This window comes from Ipomoea nil, unplaced genomic scaffold (assembly GCF_001879475.1).
Source record: "Ipomoea nil cultivar Tokyo-kokei standard unplaced genomic scaffold, Asagao_1.1 scaffold2144, whole genome shotgun sequence".
In the NCBI taxonomy this organism is placed as follows: Eukaryota; Viridiplantae; Streptophyta; class Magnoliopsida; order Solanales; family Convolvulaceae; genus Ipomoea; species Ipomoea nil.
Window position 1 is genome coordinate 5539751 of NW_017618572.1, and position 18322 is coordinate 5558072.

Sequence of the window (18322 nt, forward strand, 5' to 3'; positions counted from 1 at the left end):
TTAAATAATGTATAATAAATTTTAATAATAAATTTATTAAAGTCTCCATCTTGCTCTCCCCTACCGCCTCCATTATCATAAGAACTTTGAGTTAACCACCATTTGGTCCTTTCATTTGTTTCCCGATTGTTAATATAGTTCTTAATTTTTAATTTTAACTAATTTGATTCTTAAATTGTTTAAAATTTCTTCAATTAAATCCTTTCAGGGACCAAAATGGTAATTTTCAAATTTTTTAAATTTCATCAATTTGGTCCATGAAAGAGTTTTAATTGACAAACTTTTAAACAATTTGAGGATCAAATTGGTTAAAGTTGAGAACTTGGAATTACATTAACAATTGAGAAACAATTGAGGGACCAAAATCTTAATTTTCTCTAAAAGCCTTTTGATATTAGTTTTCTTTTTGTCACTTTAGTGCATGACTAGCATAACACTTTTTTTTTTTTTTTTTTTCTATTCAATAAAATTTTCAGTTTATGTACAAATTTTACTTTTTTTTTTTTTTTTGTATGGAAAAGAATCAGTATTTCTTCTGAAGTTATCAAATCCTATTGAACCCAAGCAATTTCATGTATTCTCGTGAAGAAATCAAGTCGGTCCTACTGAAACTGAGCAATTTCAAGTAAAATTTTATGCAACGATTGTGGCTTTGAGAAGAACGGGCAATGATCGCTGCCTTTGATCTTGAAGACTCCTTCTGGAGGGTTTTCCCTGACCAGCTTTTCTTGGACATCGGGAGAAAGAGCGTGATCATCCAATGTTTGGACATAGAATCTCCGACTGGTTCCATAGTTTTCGGGGGTCAAACACAGCTTCTCCATCATTGGACCAAGAGGGATTGGTCTCATTGAAACGTTTGCCAAAGCAATATCCTGAAACCACAAAATTACGCATTCATGATATATATAGTCCCTTCTACATATCATAACACCATGATGTTTTCAATTTAACTCGCACTTAATAGTAAAAGACAACAGTACCTTTGTCGGAGATTGATTGAAATATAACCCAGCCATCTGCTCCTTCTCAAACATGAACCCAGTAGCTGGCTTATCTTTACCATTACCATGGATTAGAAACTTGGATTCTTGCATGAAAAGTTCTGCAGACCCAAGCTGCAAAAGAGATTCCTCGTAAGGATATTTAACTGGCAAAGACAACAACCAGGAGAAGGATACTAACAGATTCCAAAAAAAGGACTCCTATTATAAAATCAAAACTGTTGCTTTAAAATGTTTGACTGGTAGATCAAGATAAATGGATGGTTGTAATCTGCTGCAGGTGGCATGTCAAGGGATCAATTCAGAACCAAAAAAACTTTAATTTGAAGGGAACATTTATTGGCATATTAAACTCAGACTAGTACCCCTTGTCCTATTTTACTAATATCATGTTTACTGTTTGAAAGTCACAGCAACCATTATTTGTTCACAAAGTTTCTTTAAAATTTTCATATAATTTATATATTTTTCTGTAAGGATTTTATATACGGAGTAACTATTTTAAACTATTTTTCATATAATTTATATAATTCTCTGGCTCTGTTCACTAAAGGGTGGGTGCCGAGGAAGAAGAAGGTCGCCGGCGCCGGAGCTTGGCATCCGACCAAGAAACAGCTTGGGTTCCGAAATGGGCGTTTACCTCTGAAGATGTCGGAACGGACGAAGGCGATTTTTGAGCGAGTTAGTCGGAGAAAGCTCCTGCAAACTCAGGAAGATGACCAGGTTCTGGTGACTGACATTGTGGTTTTGAGTCAAGATGGGAGTGGAAATTTTACCACCATTAATGACGACGTCGCCGCTGCTCCCAACAACACTCTGTCTGACGACGGCTACTTCCCCGTATACGTGATTGCCGGCGTGTACGAGGAATACGTCTCCATTGCCAAGAACAAGAAATACTTGATGATGATCGGCGACGGCATTAACCAGACCATCATCACCGGAAATCACAGTTATGTTGATGGCTAGACTACTTTCAATTCGTACTCATGTGAAATTTCAATTATACCTCTGATTTAAACGGAGTTAAACTGATGGTCTCACAGAAGGACCAAATTTGCTTAATGGTCAAATAATTGAGGGACCAATTGTGTTCAAATTGAGAACTAATTAAGGATGATATTGCAGATTGGGCACTAATTGAGGGACCAGAAGTGCGATTTCCCCTACTTATTACAAACAATGCTGTGTGAAATTTCACTTTTACCCATGCTTTAAACGGTGTTAAACGACCATACAGACAGAAGGACCAAATCTACTTAATGATTGAATAATTGAGGGACCAAATGTGTTCAAATTAAGAACTAAGGATGACAATGCAGAATGGACACTAATTGAGGGACCAAAAGTACGATTACCCCTTAATATTAAATTAATTAATTAAAAAAATTGAATTGTAAATAGTTTGAGTCAACTCTCTTTAACCGAACTGGAGACTAACTGAAAAGCATTTATCATTTCTAAGAAACCATTGAAGAATTTCCACTAATGACCACAGCACTCATTTAGTCATTATTCAGGAATCCTAGATCAAGTATAATGAAGTAATAAATTTGCACCTCTTCAGCAAACACATCAGACACCATTGTACCACAAAGGAAGATTGCTTTTGCAATCTTTTGCGGAAAATTCTCCAAGGCATAGGAAACACAAGCACCTCCAGCACTATAACCATTGGAGCTCTCAATGGAGAGAGATCCAAATGCACACCTCTACAAAGCATGAATACACAATCATAAATCAAATCCAATCCAAATCCTGGAAGTCTAGCAACTCATCATCATTAATAGATTGAGAACACAATGAAAGAGATTCAAGATAACACAATAGGATAAAGAATTGAAAGCTTAAGAAAGTAGGGTTACCCAATCTTCAATCCAATTGTGATCCAATCTTCAAGAGTTGTTTAGCAATGAGTATCTATCCTAGCAAGATCTAACCCTAGTCTAAGCTAAGAAATCTGATTTCTAAAAGAGGAAAATGAAAGATTAAAAGTCTCCCCTAAATAGTCCCATTAAAATCCTTTAAATAGGCTAATATTTTGAAATTCCCGCGCAGAAAGTCCAACTAAATCTCCAGCGCGCGTTGGACTTTCTGCTTCCCGTCCACACACGGCCCACGCACGTTGGACTTGTGCATGGAACTCTCTGTAGGGAATTAGCCATTTTTATCTTAACCAAAGTTGTAGCCCTTGAAGTTTTTGTTCCATAGAAACTTGAATAACCTCATTTGGACACTCGAACCTCAAGATATGCTCCAATTACCGAACTGTCGCTGGAATGCCCTACAAATGACAATGTTTTGCTATTTCCTCAAAGGCAATCACAATTAGTCATTGCTCCTAACTTTTATCAAAAGTAAGCTATTCTATACATAAAATGGGCTCAAAGGACTCCAATTATAGCACAATATGCCTCTTAAATAACTCATTAAATGAAGCATCTTTGGTACTTATCAAGCTCCCAGGGGTCGAGGTAACCCAGTGCTCGGCCCACCGAGCTCCCTCAAGGTCGGCGGGTGGAGGTTGGCGTTCCTTGGGAGACCTAGGGGCCGAATGTGGGTATCGAACACCTCTTCAGAGCCCCACCACGAGCCAGGTCAATGCAGTGGTGGCTTGTTAGATGGCGACCACCCACTCTTGGAGGCCCGGGCTGGAAGGGGTGTAACACCCCCGATTTTACCAACATTTTTAAACCTTAAATTCAAAGATAAGCAAACTAAACATCAATCAACATAAAGCGGAGGCTATTATAAACCGGGAAAGGTGTTATGCCACACCCATAAAACTATGGATGCACAGGCTAAGTCTACAAAAATCCAACATAATCAACATATTGTCTAAGGCACACAGGCCACATCTAACTAAGGCTCACAGGCCCAAAACATAACAACTAAAGGAAGGGGAACTACACTAGTTACCAACGTCGGCTAGCGCGCTCCCCAACTAAGCACAACAATTTGTACAAGATCACACCATATGAATCAATCAAGAGATTTCAACGAAGTCATGAGACAATACTCAACAATCAAGGATTACAACCCAACATCAAAATGATTGACAACGCAAGTTGCCAACCCCAATAAGAAGGAACAAACCACACATACTAGCATAACAACATCAAACTAGCATGCTCATCAAGTGGGTAAACCAAAATGGTTCCAACGAACCTTCAAGACTCATATTAGCCCAACGAATCACAAGGTTGGACCCTTAGCACTAATCAAGACACCAAATCCTAACATGGACTCCTAACTCATCGTTCTAGACATACAAAACATCAAGAAGACTCACAAATAGCTCAATAATCCAACAACGGGAGGTCAAAACATCAATACCAAGAAGAAGAACAAATCCCTGCACCATCAACAAACGTTCCCCGCGGGTGGGGCCACGGGTAAGCCCCCGCCCGTGGGCCTGCCCGCGGGGTACACTACCTATACACCAATTTTCCCTTCGGGGAAATTCATTAACAAAGCCAAGTTCAACTCCAAAACACCCAAAATCTCACACACAACAAAGATATGACTTGAACCCAAGAAATAACCAAGCAATGGCATTCAAGAAACCTAAATACAAGCTCTAGACATGCACCATCACAAGATCATGCATCAAATTTCAGAAATCACATCAAGAACATCAAATAGAAGCCAATAATCATCATTTAGGTAAGAAAATAGGTTTTGTATAACATGTGTTACCTTTGTAGCTTAACAACTTCTCCTTTTCGCCCTCCTAAGCCTCTTCTTCGAGTTCCTCTTCTCCACCAACTTCTTACACAAGCCAAAACACAAGAAAGATTCTATCTTAGATAAAGACACCCAAAAGATGACTAAAAACACTAAATAGCTATGAACCTTATCCCTTCCTATGCTTGGGAAGAAGAAAGTAGGAATCTTGGAGTGGGATCTTGCAAAGCAAGAAGGTTCTCCTTTTTGCTTGAAGAATAAGCTAGGTTCTTTTTAAAGGATGATGGAGTGTTTGCGATTTAGGCTAGTATGAGAGAATGAAAGGAATGACTTGCTAGGGATAGCTTGATCAAAAATTCATGGGTGAAAGGTCACTTTTACCCTTACTAAGGTTGGAAAAACAAGAGGGTAAAGGTACAAACCATAAAGCATAAGGTACACTTATTTGACTTAAGTGACAAGTCAAATTCTAGTCTCTCGACTATTAAATTTCAGGATTTTTATGAAGAAATTACCAAGGAAGGTTAGGATTAATTTCTTAATTAATCCCAATTAGCATTTAGATTTACGGGGTGTCACAAGGGGAGCGGTAGGAGGCGACCCACCATTGTGGTTGTAGTTGAGACGGCCCGGTAGGTCCCCCGCCGACCTCACGAAAAGGGTTTGGTCCCGACTAGCGATCCTGTTGAGGCCATTCCCGCTCGGGGTGCAACGAGTGTTGTGGGAACAGTTTGAATCAAGAGAGGGTGATCTCGTTCTTGTCATAGCTAGTAGAATAGGGAGCACGCTCGAGTTTGTATGTCGAGCTCTTAATGAAAGCACCAATGACGGATTTAATTACCCGGGGTAGCCCGAATTACTAAACCCGATAAATAAAGAATAAATAATAAAGTAGGAAAAAACAATGAATATATGTCACGGAGACAATTCTTGTATTAATGTAGTGTTTGTAGGAAGATTACAAGTAGATGTAATTTTTGGATAAGTGAATTAGAAAGATAAGAGATGCCATAACAAGACAATAATGGGTGTTTTTATACTAAGCTTCCTCCTAACCGCCCCATGAGAATAAGGTGGGTGGTTGGATCTTGTTGACCGAGCCCACACGTGTATAGAACAAGGCTAAGGGCACCCCAGGCTGAGGTCGCCTGGCCTCTAGTCGAGGGCACCCCGATCCGAGGGCACCTCAGGCCGAGGTCACCTCTAGCCGAAGGCACCCTGGGCCGAGGACACCTCTAGCCGAGGCACCCCGGGCCGAAGATGCCTCTAGCTGAGGCCACCTCAGGTTGGGGCGGCCCCCAGCCTGGGTCATCCTCCGGGTCACCTCCACTTCTCCTCTGGTCAGTTTGGTTGGGTTCGTCTATAATATATTCATCAACACTATTTGACAATATTACTCAAATTTTAATAGTATAGTATGACTATTTTCAGCGAGAAGTTAAAATAGAGGATTTTTTATTATTATTAATAGTATAGATAAGATATATGATGAGGGATACATATGATTGGAAAAAGGGCAAATTAGTAACGACGAATAACAAAGAAATTAAAAATACTCATTCACAATTTGAACTCCTATATCAACGACTTGTAATTTTAATACGTAAAACTTAATTCGTCCACAACTTGATTCGAGTGAAAATAATTTAATTTTCTTTAATAAAATTTTGTTTTCATCTTTTTTTGAACAACATCATGGGTTGGCTTAACACGTTATGAAAACTAAATTGAGATTGAGATAAAGCCCTATAAATAAAGTGTTGTGGAAAGTATGATGACTAAATACAGAGGGGTATTCAAATAATTGAAATTTAGATAAACCCTATACGTAAAGTACAACGCTCTAACCAACTGAGGGGAGCAAAAAATTCTATGGTCTTAGCGAGGCTCGAACCCGCAACCTTCAACTCATAAGACCAACGCTCTAACCAACTAAGCTACAAGACCATTGATATTATATAATTTATGTTTAAAAGTACAAGTCCATCTACATAAAACAATAATTTTCGCTAATATATTTAACAACTCTGCAAATAATTTCTGCCGTGAACCATTTAATCATTTTCATTAGTCTTCTCAAAGTCAATGACCTGGCCTTATCCACTTTGACGAATAAGGATTGTCCTTGACGTAGGAAATTTATTTAAGTAGAAGCAAGCGGAACAGTCAATTCAAAGAATAAAATTTAAGTTGTGTCACACATATTTTCATAAAATTTATTCGTTACCTCTGAAGAGTACGTGCATGAGCTTGTAGCGCCAGTCTCCCAAGATAAAATGAACATAAGCAAAGGTGCTAGAAGTGTTGTAAATTGTAACATCAGTTTTTCAAGATAAACAAAGGTGTTAGGCGCGTTGTAGCGTCAGTCTCCAAGGATAAAATGTAGATAAACAACAGTACTAGGAGCATCAATCTCCTATGAAGAAAAAAAAAAGTGCTTGAAGCAGGGTAACATCAATCTCATAAGATAAAATGGATTTGAACAATAGAGCACTAAGAATTTTAGGAAACCTATGATATTACAAAGTTGAAGTGCATGCACACGATTCATCCTTTTAATAATTATTATTATAATATTATTATAATTAATGTTGCAAAAAAACGTTAGGCGCCAATTTTATATTTTATATTTTTTTTATTTTTTTTTGTTTTAATTAAAATAAAATTAAAAATTAAAAATTTTCAAAATTTAGTAATAAAACATAAGGTTTCCATAGTTATTTCTTAGAAACTATTTACAAAAGGGGTTGTAAAATTGCTCAAAAGATTGTTTAAACCATCTAAATACATTAAAAAAAAAAAAAAAAAAAAAAAAAAAAAAAACTAAAAAAAAAAAAAAAAACTAAAATTAAGAGCTAAAGAAGCATTTTTTTGAGAAATTAGTGGACCAAACCGCCTTTGAAAAAATACGCGATTTGAAAAAAAAAAATTGTCCAAATCGGACAACCGAGTCAAAAGTTATGCCTTACGGAACTTTTTCCACATTTTCAACAAAAAAAAAAAAAAAAAAAAAAAAAAAAAATCCCAAACCGGCCGGTTAGGCGGTCTAGGCGGCTGGCCGCGGAGGAGGCCGCCCAGGCCATTCCTCGCGACGGCCTCCCACCGCCTAGCGCCTAATTGGCGCCTAGGCACGATTTTTGCAACACTGATTATAATAATTATAATAATAATATATGTATTATATAACAATAAAATTATGTATATAAAAAACATATATAGAAAGCTTGCATCTAAGCTCTCATTGTATTTGTCCCACATTGATAGGGAAGAAAAGAGGAGTCTCGAGAGCTGTGAGACTCAAAATTTTGGAATTGTATATTATCTACAAATATTTATGAGATGGGCATGAACCGACTAACCAAGTACTTGAAGAGTGATTAGTTGTTCCTACATACCCTATAATTTTATTTCAAGTTCATGAGTTTGGCATGCGTGGTAGTGCCTATGATCATACTCTGTTTTACAAACACTCTAACCATGGTAGTATTTTAATTTGTTAACTGTCTACGTTGATGATATACTGATATATAACAGGTGATGATGCGAAGAGAAAATCCGATGATGATATAGTGTTTTACAAATGCTCAAGTCTTTTCTTAAAGAGAAATTCCATACGATAGATCTGGAGGTGTTGAGGTATTTCCTTAGGATTGAAGTTGTTCGTTCTAAGAGAGACATATTTCTTTCACAAAGAAAATATGTGCTAGATTTACTTGAAGACTCTGGGCTCTTATGGTCGAAACCCTGACTCCTATGGACCAGAGTGTTAAACTTGTAGCTGGTGAGGGGAAGCTTCTTGATGACCCAGAGAGGTATAGGAGACTGGCTGGTAAGTTGAACTATCTTACTCTTACTCGTCCTAATGTTGCCTTTCCAATGACTGTATTGAGTCAGTTCATGGCATTCCTTACTAAACGTCATTGGGAAGTGGCAATTAGAATTGTAAAGTATTTGAAGGGTGCTCCTAGGAAAGGAACTTTGTATGTCAATCATGGGCATGTAAGTGTTGAAGCCCTTTCGGATGCTGATTGGGCTGGATCACCAAGTGACAGGATGTCCACAACCGGAAATTGTGTATCCTCTAGTGGCAATCTAGTCTCGTGGAAGAGTATGAAGCAGAGTGTTGTGACTCGCTCTAGTACTGAATTTGAGTATAGAGCGATGACCCATGTAGCCTATGAGGTAAGGTGAATGTGTAATGTTCTTGGGAGATTGGTGTAGAAGTGAATAAATTGGTTCCTTTGTGTTGTGACAATAAAGCAGCTATACACATTTCAAAAAAACTTGTGTTTCATGAGAAAATTGAAGTAAATTGTCACTTTGTACAGGACAAGGTTCAACAAGGGCTTCTTTCTGCCGTTCATGTTCGAAGCGGTGATCAGTTAGAAGATTTGTTCACAAAAGGTCTTATTAAGGCTAGGGTTGAGTTTATTAGTAACAAGTTGGACATGATTGAAATTTATGCTTAACTTGAGGAGCAGTGTTAGAAGAATAAGGGGTGTTAGAGAATTGAGGAGGTAGTTAGAGCTCTCCTCCTAGCCTAGTCTTTTCTTTGTTTTGAATTCTTTGGTAGTATTTCAAGAGTGTGAAATATACAGTACATTGATTTTACCTTCCCACACTTAACACAGGCAATATGTAGTGATCTAAACAACCTTTCAACAAGCTGAAAATGAAACAATCATAACAAATCGTCCAATATAAGTTATTCTCAATTAAAATTCCAATTGAAGAATAAACTTTCTCATATGGTGAAAGAGTATTGTGCTATCTCACTGTTCGTTGCATTGATGATGATTTTTTTTCCATTAATTGTTTCATGTGTAAATTAAAAGATTACATTTGAAAATTATCACCGTAAGGAGCTTGAGGTGTTGTAATACTCATGATTTCATAGATACATGTAAGACTATCTTGTTTTCCTGCAGTTGAGTGAGAACAAAACTTAACAAAAGCAAGAGAGCATTAAGAATTATCTAAAATCATCAAAATTTAGAGTGACATGAAGCCAAGAATCTCATACAATATGAAACCTTAGATTGATGAGAGTAAGTCGATCTGTATTGAATTCAATTAACCAATACAGTTACAATAGTAGAGTTTTATAGGAGAAGGGGACACAAAAGGCTCCTATAGAATAAGCTAGGAAAAGTGAATTAAACTATCACCACTAACCTATAAACTATAGACTATAATATTATTACTAACACACCCCCTCAAGCACAAGGTTGGAGGGATACAACATTGAGCTTGTCTCGAAGAGCCTGAAAATGCAATGACAGGAGCGGCTTTGTTAATATATCAGCAAGTTGGTCCTTCGTGGACATAAAACTGACGAGAAAATCACCTGATGCTACCTTGTCCCGGACGAAGTGAAAGTCAATCTCCACGTGCTTAGTCCGCGCATGAAAGACTGGGTTGGCGGCTAAGTAAGTGGATCCGAGATTGACGCACCACAGAGTTGCCAGTTTGCCCGAATGGAGATCAAGCTCGCGGAGTAAGGTGACAACCCAAGTGACCTCGGCAGAGACATCAGCAAGGCCTTTGTACTCGACTTCGGTTGAAGAGCGGGCTACCGTGCGCTGTTTGCACGAGACCCACAAGATGAGGTTAGACCCGAGGAATACTGCATAACCACTGGTAGACTTCCTATCAACTGGATAACCAGCCTAGTCTGAATTTGAGAACGCATGAATGTCAGAAGATGCCGAAGCCAAGAGGTGTAAACCGTAGTCATGTGTGCCTTCAACGTATCGTAAGACACATTTCAGTTATCCTAGTGGTCATCGGTGGGGGAATGCATAAACTGACATAGCCAATTTACGGCGAAGGAGAGATCCGGCCAAGAGATGGTTAGATACTGTAGAGCCCCAACGAGCCGACGATACTGCGTTGGGTTGACGAATGGTTGAGTTGATGGAGTAGCCGGCTGAGTGACCGTAGCTGGTGTTGCAAGGGGTTTGCAGTCAGACATCCTTGTGCGGGTTAAAATATCCCCCATATATCGGCGTTGAAACAGGATGAGGTCGTCATTGGCCTTGAGAGTTTCACTACCCAAGAAAAAACTCGGGAATCCAAGGTTCCTAATCTTGAAGGTAGTGGATAGGCGGTGTAGCAATGTGGTAATGAGTGCTAGGTCGTTGCCCATCATGATGATGTCATCAACCTCAACCGGCAGAAAAACCCGGGAAGTACCGGCGGTATAATGAAAAACTGACACATCAGTCTTGGACGCCAAGAAACCTGCAGAAATGAGAAACTCATGGAGCCGATTAAACCACGCATGTGGTGCTTGTTTGAGGCCATATAGGGATCGTTGTAAGTGACAGACATGGTCTGGATGTGTCGGGTCTTCATAGTCTGGAGGTTGTTTCATAAAAACAGTTTCAGATAGGTGCCCATTGAGGAAGGCATTGTGGACATCCAGCTGCTGTAATGTCCAATTGATTGACACTGCAAGAGAAAACAAAAATCGAACCGTAGTCGGTTTGACTCGGGACTAAAAGTGTTAAAAAAATCTTCCCCGGCTACTTAGTTTAACCCCTTGGCAACCAGTCGCGCCTTATAGCGCTCAATTGACCCGTCAGCTTTGCGTTTGGTGCGGTATACCCATTTGCAGCCGATGATATTCATACGCGGGTCTGCGTGTACTAGCCGCCAAGTGTTGTTGTGAAGTAGGGCGTTGAACTCTAGGTCAATTGCATCACGCCATTGAGGATGTCCCATAGCTTGTGAGTAACAGGTGGGATCAGCAGTTGCAGTAAGTGCAAAGAACTGTTCACCCGTGCCCCGAGTTTTACGACGTGTGCGCATGGTGTGCCCTTGTCGTTCCTGTTGACCCTGGGAAGCCCTGGGTCTTTCGGACGGTGCAACGAGTTCCATAGCCAAGGGACCCAGTTCCTGAGCCAATGGTAGTTCCGTGGCTACTGGCGTTGGTTGTGTGTGGACCACTACGGGCCCAGACCCCCAGGGCTGGGCGGCAGGGGTATGACCCTCTGCAACCTGCAAAGGCAACTGCACAGAAAACGGAAAGACTGATTCATCAAACCGAACATGCCAGTAGATAAAGATTTTTTCCGTGGTTAGGTCCATGCAACGATATCCCCTAAATGAAACGGGGTAACCTAAGAAGACACAGGGTGCCGACCGAAACTCTATCTTGTGCCGATTGTAAGTACATTTATTGTTGAATTTAGACTATTCTAAAAATTAAAAAAAAAATTAAAGTAATGTTTGTACAAACAGTTCAAACTAGATCCGGAACCATGAACCGGTGGTTCAAAATCAAAACTAAATCGCGGTCATATATACTTATATGTGAGAATCAGAATAAATGTAAAAAAGAAGGTACACTATTTGTAAATATTATAATTCTAATTTTAAACTAATGCTAGTAGTTGTTCCAATTCAAACCGCCAGTTCACGGTTCAGGATCAAATTTTTTCGATTCATGATTTTAATAAACTGAAATTCAAATATTGAGTTCTGGATCTGAATCATAACCGGAAACTTTCAATTCGATTGCTAAAGTGTCCGGTTCAATTCGAATCGAACTGTGGTCATCTATCCCTACGTATAAGTAATAATTTGTTGGAGAAGAAAAATAAATAAAATGTTTACTTTAAGGGTAGATATGTCAATTTTATATATCAGGGGGGAAACCGCTACTTTTAGAATAATTGAGAGGACTAATATGCTTACATGAATAATTCAGGGGGGAAAATGTGCTATAAACATATAATATAATTCAGGGGGGAAAAGTTTCATTTTCCCTAAACTTAACAACATTAACCATCCTTAGAGGTGCCTACATCCTTAGAGGGTGTGACTAGTTGATAACATTTGCTGATTGTAGGAAGGTGTTTGGTAAATTAGCTGTTAGCTGTTAGCTATTTGGTATAAAATTTTTTTTTCAAAAAGCTAATTGAAAAAGCTGGTTTGAGCAGCTTTTTGAATTTTAGCATTTTGGAGTTGATTTTTTCACCAAGTTAAACAATTAATAGCGGTCAAACAAACCAAAATTGGCTGATTGGCTAATATTTTACCAAACATGGCCAAAAAGTTACTCAACGAAATTGTTTCAATTAGCTTTTTTTAAAAAAAAATAATAATTATACCAAACAGCTATCAGCTAGCAGCTAATTTACCAAACGGTCTTTTACAATTAGCTAATATTATAAACTAGTCATACCCTCTAACACAATAAGCTAACAGCCATTTATCAAATAGGGCCTTAATATTTCATTTTCCAATCTTCTCAAACTCCCTCCTGTCTAAGTTAGATCATTGTCCTTAGGTGGGTAAGTAATTTTGTATTCTGATATTTGAAGTTGTCAACTTCGCTCTGAACTATATTTCCGGCTCCTCTCGTTTAATGTTCTACACCAAATGCATTCCGGAATTTGTAAGCTTTAGAACCCACAAAGAAGGAAGTTGAAATAAACTCAAACTATGCAGGCAATATGTAGTGATCTAGACAACCTTTCAAGCTGAAAGTTAAAATAATCATAACAAATCTTCCAATATCAGTTATTCTCAATTAAAATTCCAGTTGAAGAATAAACTTACCCATATGGTGGAAGAGTATTGTGCTATTTCACTGTTCGTTGCATTGATGATTTCTTCTTTTCTTTCCATTAATTGTTTCTTGTGAAAATTAAAAGATTGCATTTAAAAATTATCACCGTAAGGTGCCTGAAGCGTTGAAATACTTATGATTTCATAAATACATGTCAGACCATGTTGTTTCCCTACAGTTGAGGGAAAACAAAACTTAAACAAAAGCAAGAGAGCATTAAAAATTATATAAAATCATCAAAATTTAGAGTGACAGGATGGTAAGAATCTCATACACTATGAAACCTTAGACTATAGTAGCAAAGACCCGTGAGCTTTTTATAGTATTTACATTAGTTCAACAACTTTTTATTGCTCAAAAGATAATACATTTTTACTTTTGATAAAATTTGAATAAGCCTCCAAATTGTCTTCCTAATTTGAACTTTATGCTAATGAATTTCTATTATAAATCTCATATTAAACTTAGACTAGAGGGTGTAGTTGAGTGGAAGGGAATCATCCATCCTTCACCAAAAATTCTTGACTTTGGGTATGGAGCAACCTTAAATCTTTAGGCCAGGTGTCCCATCCTTAGAGGTGCATACAATTCAGCGACTTTGGGTATGGAGCAGCCTTAAATCTTAAGCTCTGGATTACACCAAAATAAAAAACCTCACATATTAAACTTACCAACATTAACCATCCTTAGATCTCAAACCCTGGGTTACACTAAAAAAAAATAGAAAAAAAAAAAAACTCATATTAAACTTAACAACATTAACCATCCTTAGAGGTGTCTAAATTCAACGGCTTTTGGGTATGGAACAGCCTTAAATCTCAAATCCTGAGATAAAGCCAAAAGTAATATTAAACTTAACAACATTAACTATGGGTCCATAGCTCAGTGGTAGAGAATTTGACTACAGATACAGATCAAGATGTCATTGGTTCAAACCCGGTTGGGCACTATATACAGACATTTATATTATTTATTAATTTATTATTAATGTATCTAGTATTGAAGCTCAACTGTTGACAGAAGAACAAAAAAAAACTTATTCAGAGCATTTAACTTCCATCACAAGAATGGATTACTTTGACAAAATAGAAAAGAATAAAACTCTAAAATTCTTCAATTTTATTTACTGGCATATGCATCACAACTAGCTGAAGGGATTGGCATTAAAGCTTGCATGGAGACTGGAGAGTAGATCTATGCATCATAGCTAAGCTTGCATGGAGACTGGAGAGTAGATCTATGCATCATAGCTAAGGTGAGTAAAGGGATTGGCAGTATTTTCTCTAAATGCAATTTGGGAAGACAATTAATTGGCAGGTAAGTGAAAATAATTCAATCAAATTCTCAACTAATCCATATGTATGCACACACTTATGTCACATATAAACATTTAACTATGAAAGTTATATAAACACACAATGACAATTGACGTGTGAATGCAGGCACAGAGCATCAAACATTCAAACTGCAATTAAGAACAGTAATTTAAGATAACACTTAGCATGTGGAATTAGTAGAGAGGGAATCCCAATGCAAATAGCTCAAACAATTTATCAGTTTCTCAAGATGCGAAGGATCAAAAGAAAAATACCTCTTTATTTACAATGCTGTATTTTGTAGCAGAGCCTCAAACATTTGTCCATAAGCTACAAGCCTTTTTCTTCAGCGGTAAAGAAAATCCAAAAAAGTCATTGTAATTCTTCTGTAAGATAATCATAAGGATTCGTTGTTAACTAATCTAAAGCATTCCCATATATCCTTAATCTTTTCGATTGAAAAAATAAATAAATAAATAAAAATAGAACTTAATATTAAAAAAAAAAAAAAAAAAAAAAAAACCAGGAATGGGAATCCCTATTCATTCAAGATATATTAAGATGATCGCATTCAGTGATTAATTAATTATTGTAATTATATCACTGTTATATAATCTTGCAAATACAGGGGGGGGGGGGGGGGGGGGGGGATACAAAAATCTGTTTTGGGATTGTAAAAACGAATGAAAACCAAGGAAAATTTCAAGTTTCATCTACAAAAGAGATGAATTTTCAAAAAGTTAAAACTACTAACTTATTTATTTATGAGTGAATTTTAAAACCTCCGACTATTGTGATTTTTCAAAATTGGATTAGTGCTCTTAGATTTGTGTTTTGATTTTTTTTTTTTTTTTTATATTGGTGCTTTGGATGTCATTATATTCTGATCGATATAATTGCCTTGATTTTTTTGTTTTTTTTTTTGTATTTTTAAAACTTTTATTCCCATTATAGGGTCATACATTACCGAACATCAATATTGGTAATCATTCTAATTCTACCCGACTACCAAACATACAAAATACTCCCACCAAAACTCATACCATTACCAAGTATTTAATTCATATTCGAATTTCGATTCCTATATGCGAACCAACCACACCCTATGATCTATTAAGTCCATGTGATGATTCTCTTTTCTTTCTCTTGGAACACTTTTTGCTTTCTTTTTAAAAAAAAATATTTTTTTATTGTTTTTTTAGTTTCTCTCCTTTTTTTTTCCTTTTTTTCTTTTTCTAAAATTTTGTATGAATTATTATGGATGTGCAATCCTGAATCCACTATACTTTAGGTTTCATTTAAGTATAATATAATTTTACGGTGTGTTTGGTTCACAGATGGGAATTGGAATCAGAATGGTAATCAAACACTTAGTAATGGTAAGGGATTTTGGTGAAAGTATTTTGCATGTTTGGTAATAGTGTGGAATTGAAATGATTACCAATATTGATGTTTTGTTATGTATGATCCTATAATGGGAATAAAGGTTTAAATAATATAAGAACAAAAAATCAAAACAATTTATTATAATATAAAGACAACTCACGCACCAATATGAACAAAATAAAAAATTAAAAACATAAAACAAAAATCTAAAAGCACTAATCCAAACTTACAAATTATATTACCAATTAAGAGGGGAAATAATGGAATGAAACCCTTATTTTATTAGGGAATGAGTTTTCTAATTAATAGGGTAATCAAATCTAATAATAGTATTTTAGAAACCTGACAACCAAACAATAAAAATAACTTTGATTCTCATTCCTAATTAATAGCTAAACCCGTAAATCAAACACACCCTTAGATTTATTTTTTTTTTAAATAAACATTTAATTTTGTGTGCAGAATGAAAGGTGTCATTGTTACCTTGATTTCAACTTGGCTTGGAGACGTTGGTTGTTTCCCTTATGATCTGTTTACAAATATGATTGGGGTTTCTTTTCACACGATTCATGTAATTGTTTTCTTATCCCATGTATTAAGAATAATATTCAAAACATTTATCTTAATTTAAGGGTGACATTTGATAATAATGTAGACAGAAAGTAAATAATCAAATTTGTAAAAATTAAAAAAAAAAACTATAAATTAAATTTATTAATTGCAGATGTCCCATGGCTGCCTTATTCAGACAATCCTTTTGTGCAGAGTGATCTACCACAATTTACCACAATTTATTATGGCGGCATAGATATGCTCTTTATTTGATATTCAGGGTATGGGTCGGGATAAAGAACGTGTAAAGGATATTTTTAATGAAACGTGATGCTTCCCTTATTATGAATATTCCAGTTAGTATACGTAAACCTTCTGACTCGAGGATCTGGAGGTGGGAGGAAAAGGGTAGATATTCTGTGAAGAGTTGTTAATTATCGGCAGTTAATTGGTGAGTTCTCATCTAATCATCCTTGGAATTTCATTTGGTCTATGCATATCCCCCCAAAAGTCTATATTGTTTGTTGACAACTTGCTTCTTCTTTTCTGCCAACTTATGATGCATTCAATTAAATGGAAATAAGATTGAAATTGGTCACTGAACGTAACCTGAAAATGCAATTAGGCCACTGAATAAAAAAAATGTGCAATTACGCCACTGAACACACTAAATGTATGCAATTTCACCTAATAACAGGTTACCTGCTTACGTGACAGTTGAGTTGACATTTTTGATAATTTTTAGATAATTTATATTAAATTTTAATAATAAATTTATTAAAGGCTCCATCTTGCTCTCCCCTACAGCCTTCATTATCATAAGAACTTTGAGTTAACCACCATTTGGTCCTTTCATTTGGTTTAAAATTTCTTCAATTAAATCCTTTCAGGGACCAAAATGGTAATTTTCACATTTTTTAAATTTTAATCAATTTGTTCCGTGAAAGAGTTTTAATTGACAAACTTTTAAACAATTTAAAGATCAAATTGATTAAAATTGAAAACAAGGAATTACATTAACAATTGAGAAACAATTGAGGGATCAAAATATTAATTTTCCCTAAAAACCCTTTGCTATTAGTTTTCATTTTGTCACTTTAGTGCATTACTATTAACACGATTTACTTAAAAAAAAAAAAAAAAAAAAAACAATCACATTGTTACCTTGATTTTAACCTGACAACCAAACAATAACAATGACTTTGATTCTCATTCCTAATAGCACACCCTTAAATTTAATTTTTTAAAAAAAAAAAAACATTTAATTTTGTGTGCAGAATGAAAGGTGTCATTGTTACCTTGATTTCAACTTGGCTTGGAGACGTTGGTTGTTTCCCTTATGATCTGTTTACAAATATGATTGGGGTTTCTTTTCACACGATTCATGTAATTGTTTTCTTATCCCATGTATTAAGAATAATATTCAAAACATTTATCTTGATTTAAGGGTAACATTTGATAATAATAATAATGTAGACAGAAAGTAAATGATCAAATTTGTAAAAATTAAAAAAAGAACTATAAATTAAATTTATTAATTGCAGATGTCTCATCGCTGCCGGATCCAACCAATCCTTTTGTGCTGAGTGATCTACCACAATCTATTATGGGGCACAAATATGCTCTTCATTTGATATTCAGGGTATGGGTTGGTATAAAGAATGTGTAGACAAATTTTTAATGAGCGTGATGCACCGATGCTTCCCTTACTATGAATATTCCAGTTAGTATACGTAAACCTTTTGACTCGTGGATCTAGAGGTGGGAGGAAAAGGGTGGATATTCTGTGAAGAGTTGTT

The 18322-nt window shown here is 36.2% G+C and overlaps 1 protein-coding gene and 1 non-coding gene across 2 annotated transcripts; both read right to left on the bottom strand.

The window, feature by feature from the left end:
- Positions 1-496: 496 nt before the first annotated feature.
- On the bottom strand, positions 497-3169 carry LOC109148677 (putative methylesterase 14, chloroplastic). The gene is made up of 4 exons (XM_019296413.1): positions 3149-3169; positions 2564-2716; positions 984-1118; positions 497-875 (listed from the first exon to the last, which is right to left on the bottom strand). The coding sequence occupies exons 1-4, from the start codon at positions 3167-3169 to the stop codon at positions 603-605; spliced, it is 582 nt and encodes a 193-aa protein (XP_019151958.1). The 3' UTR covers positions 497-602.
- A 3395-nt stretch (positions 3170-6564) lies between these two features.
- TRNAI-UAU lies at positions 6565-6638 on the bottom strand. Its single transcript has one exon. It is a non-coding gene; the product is annotated as a tRNA-Ile (tRNA).
- Positions 6639-18322: the final 11684 nt, after the last annotated feature.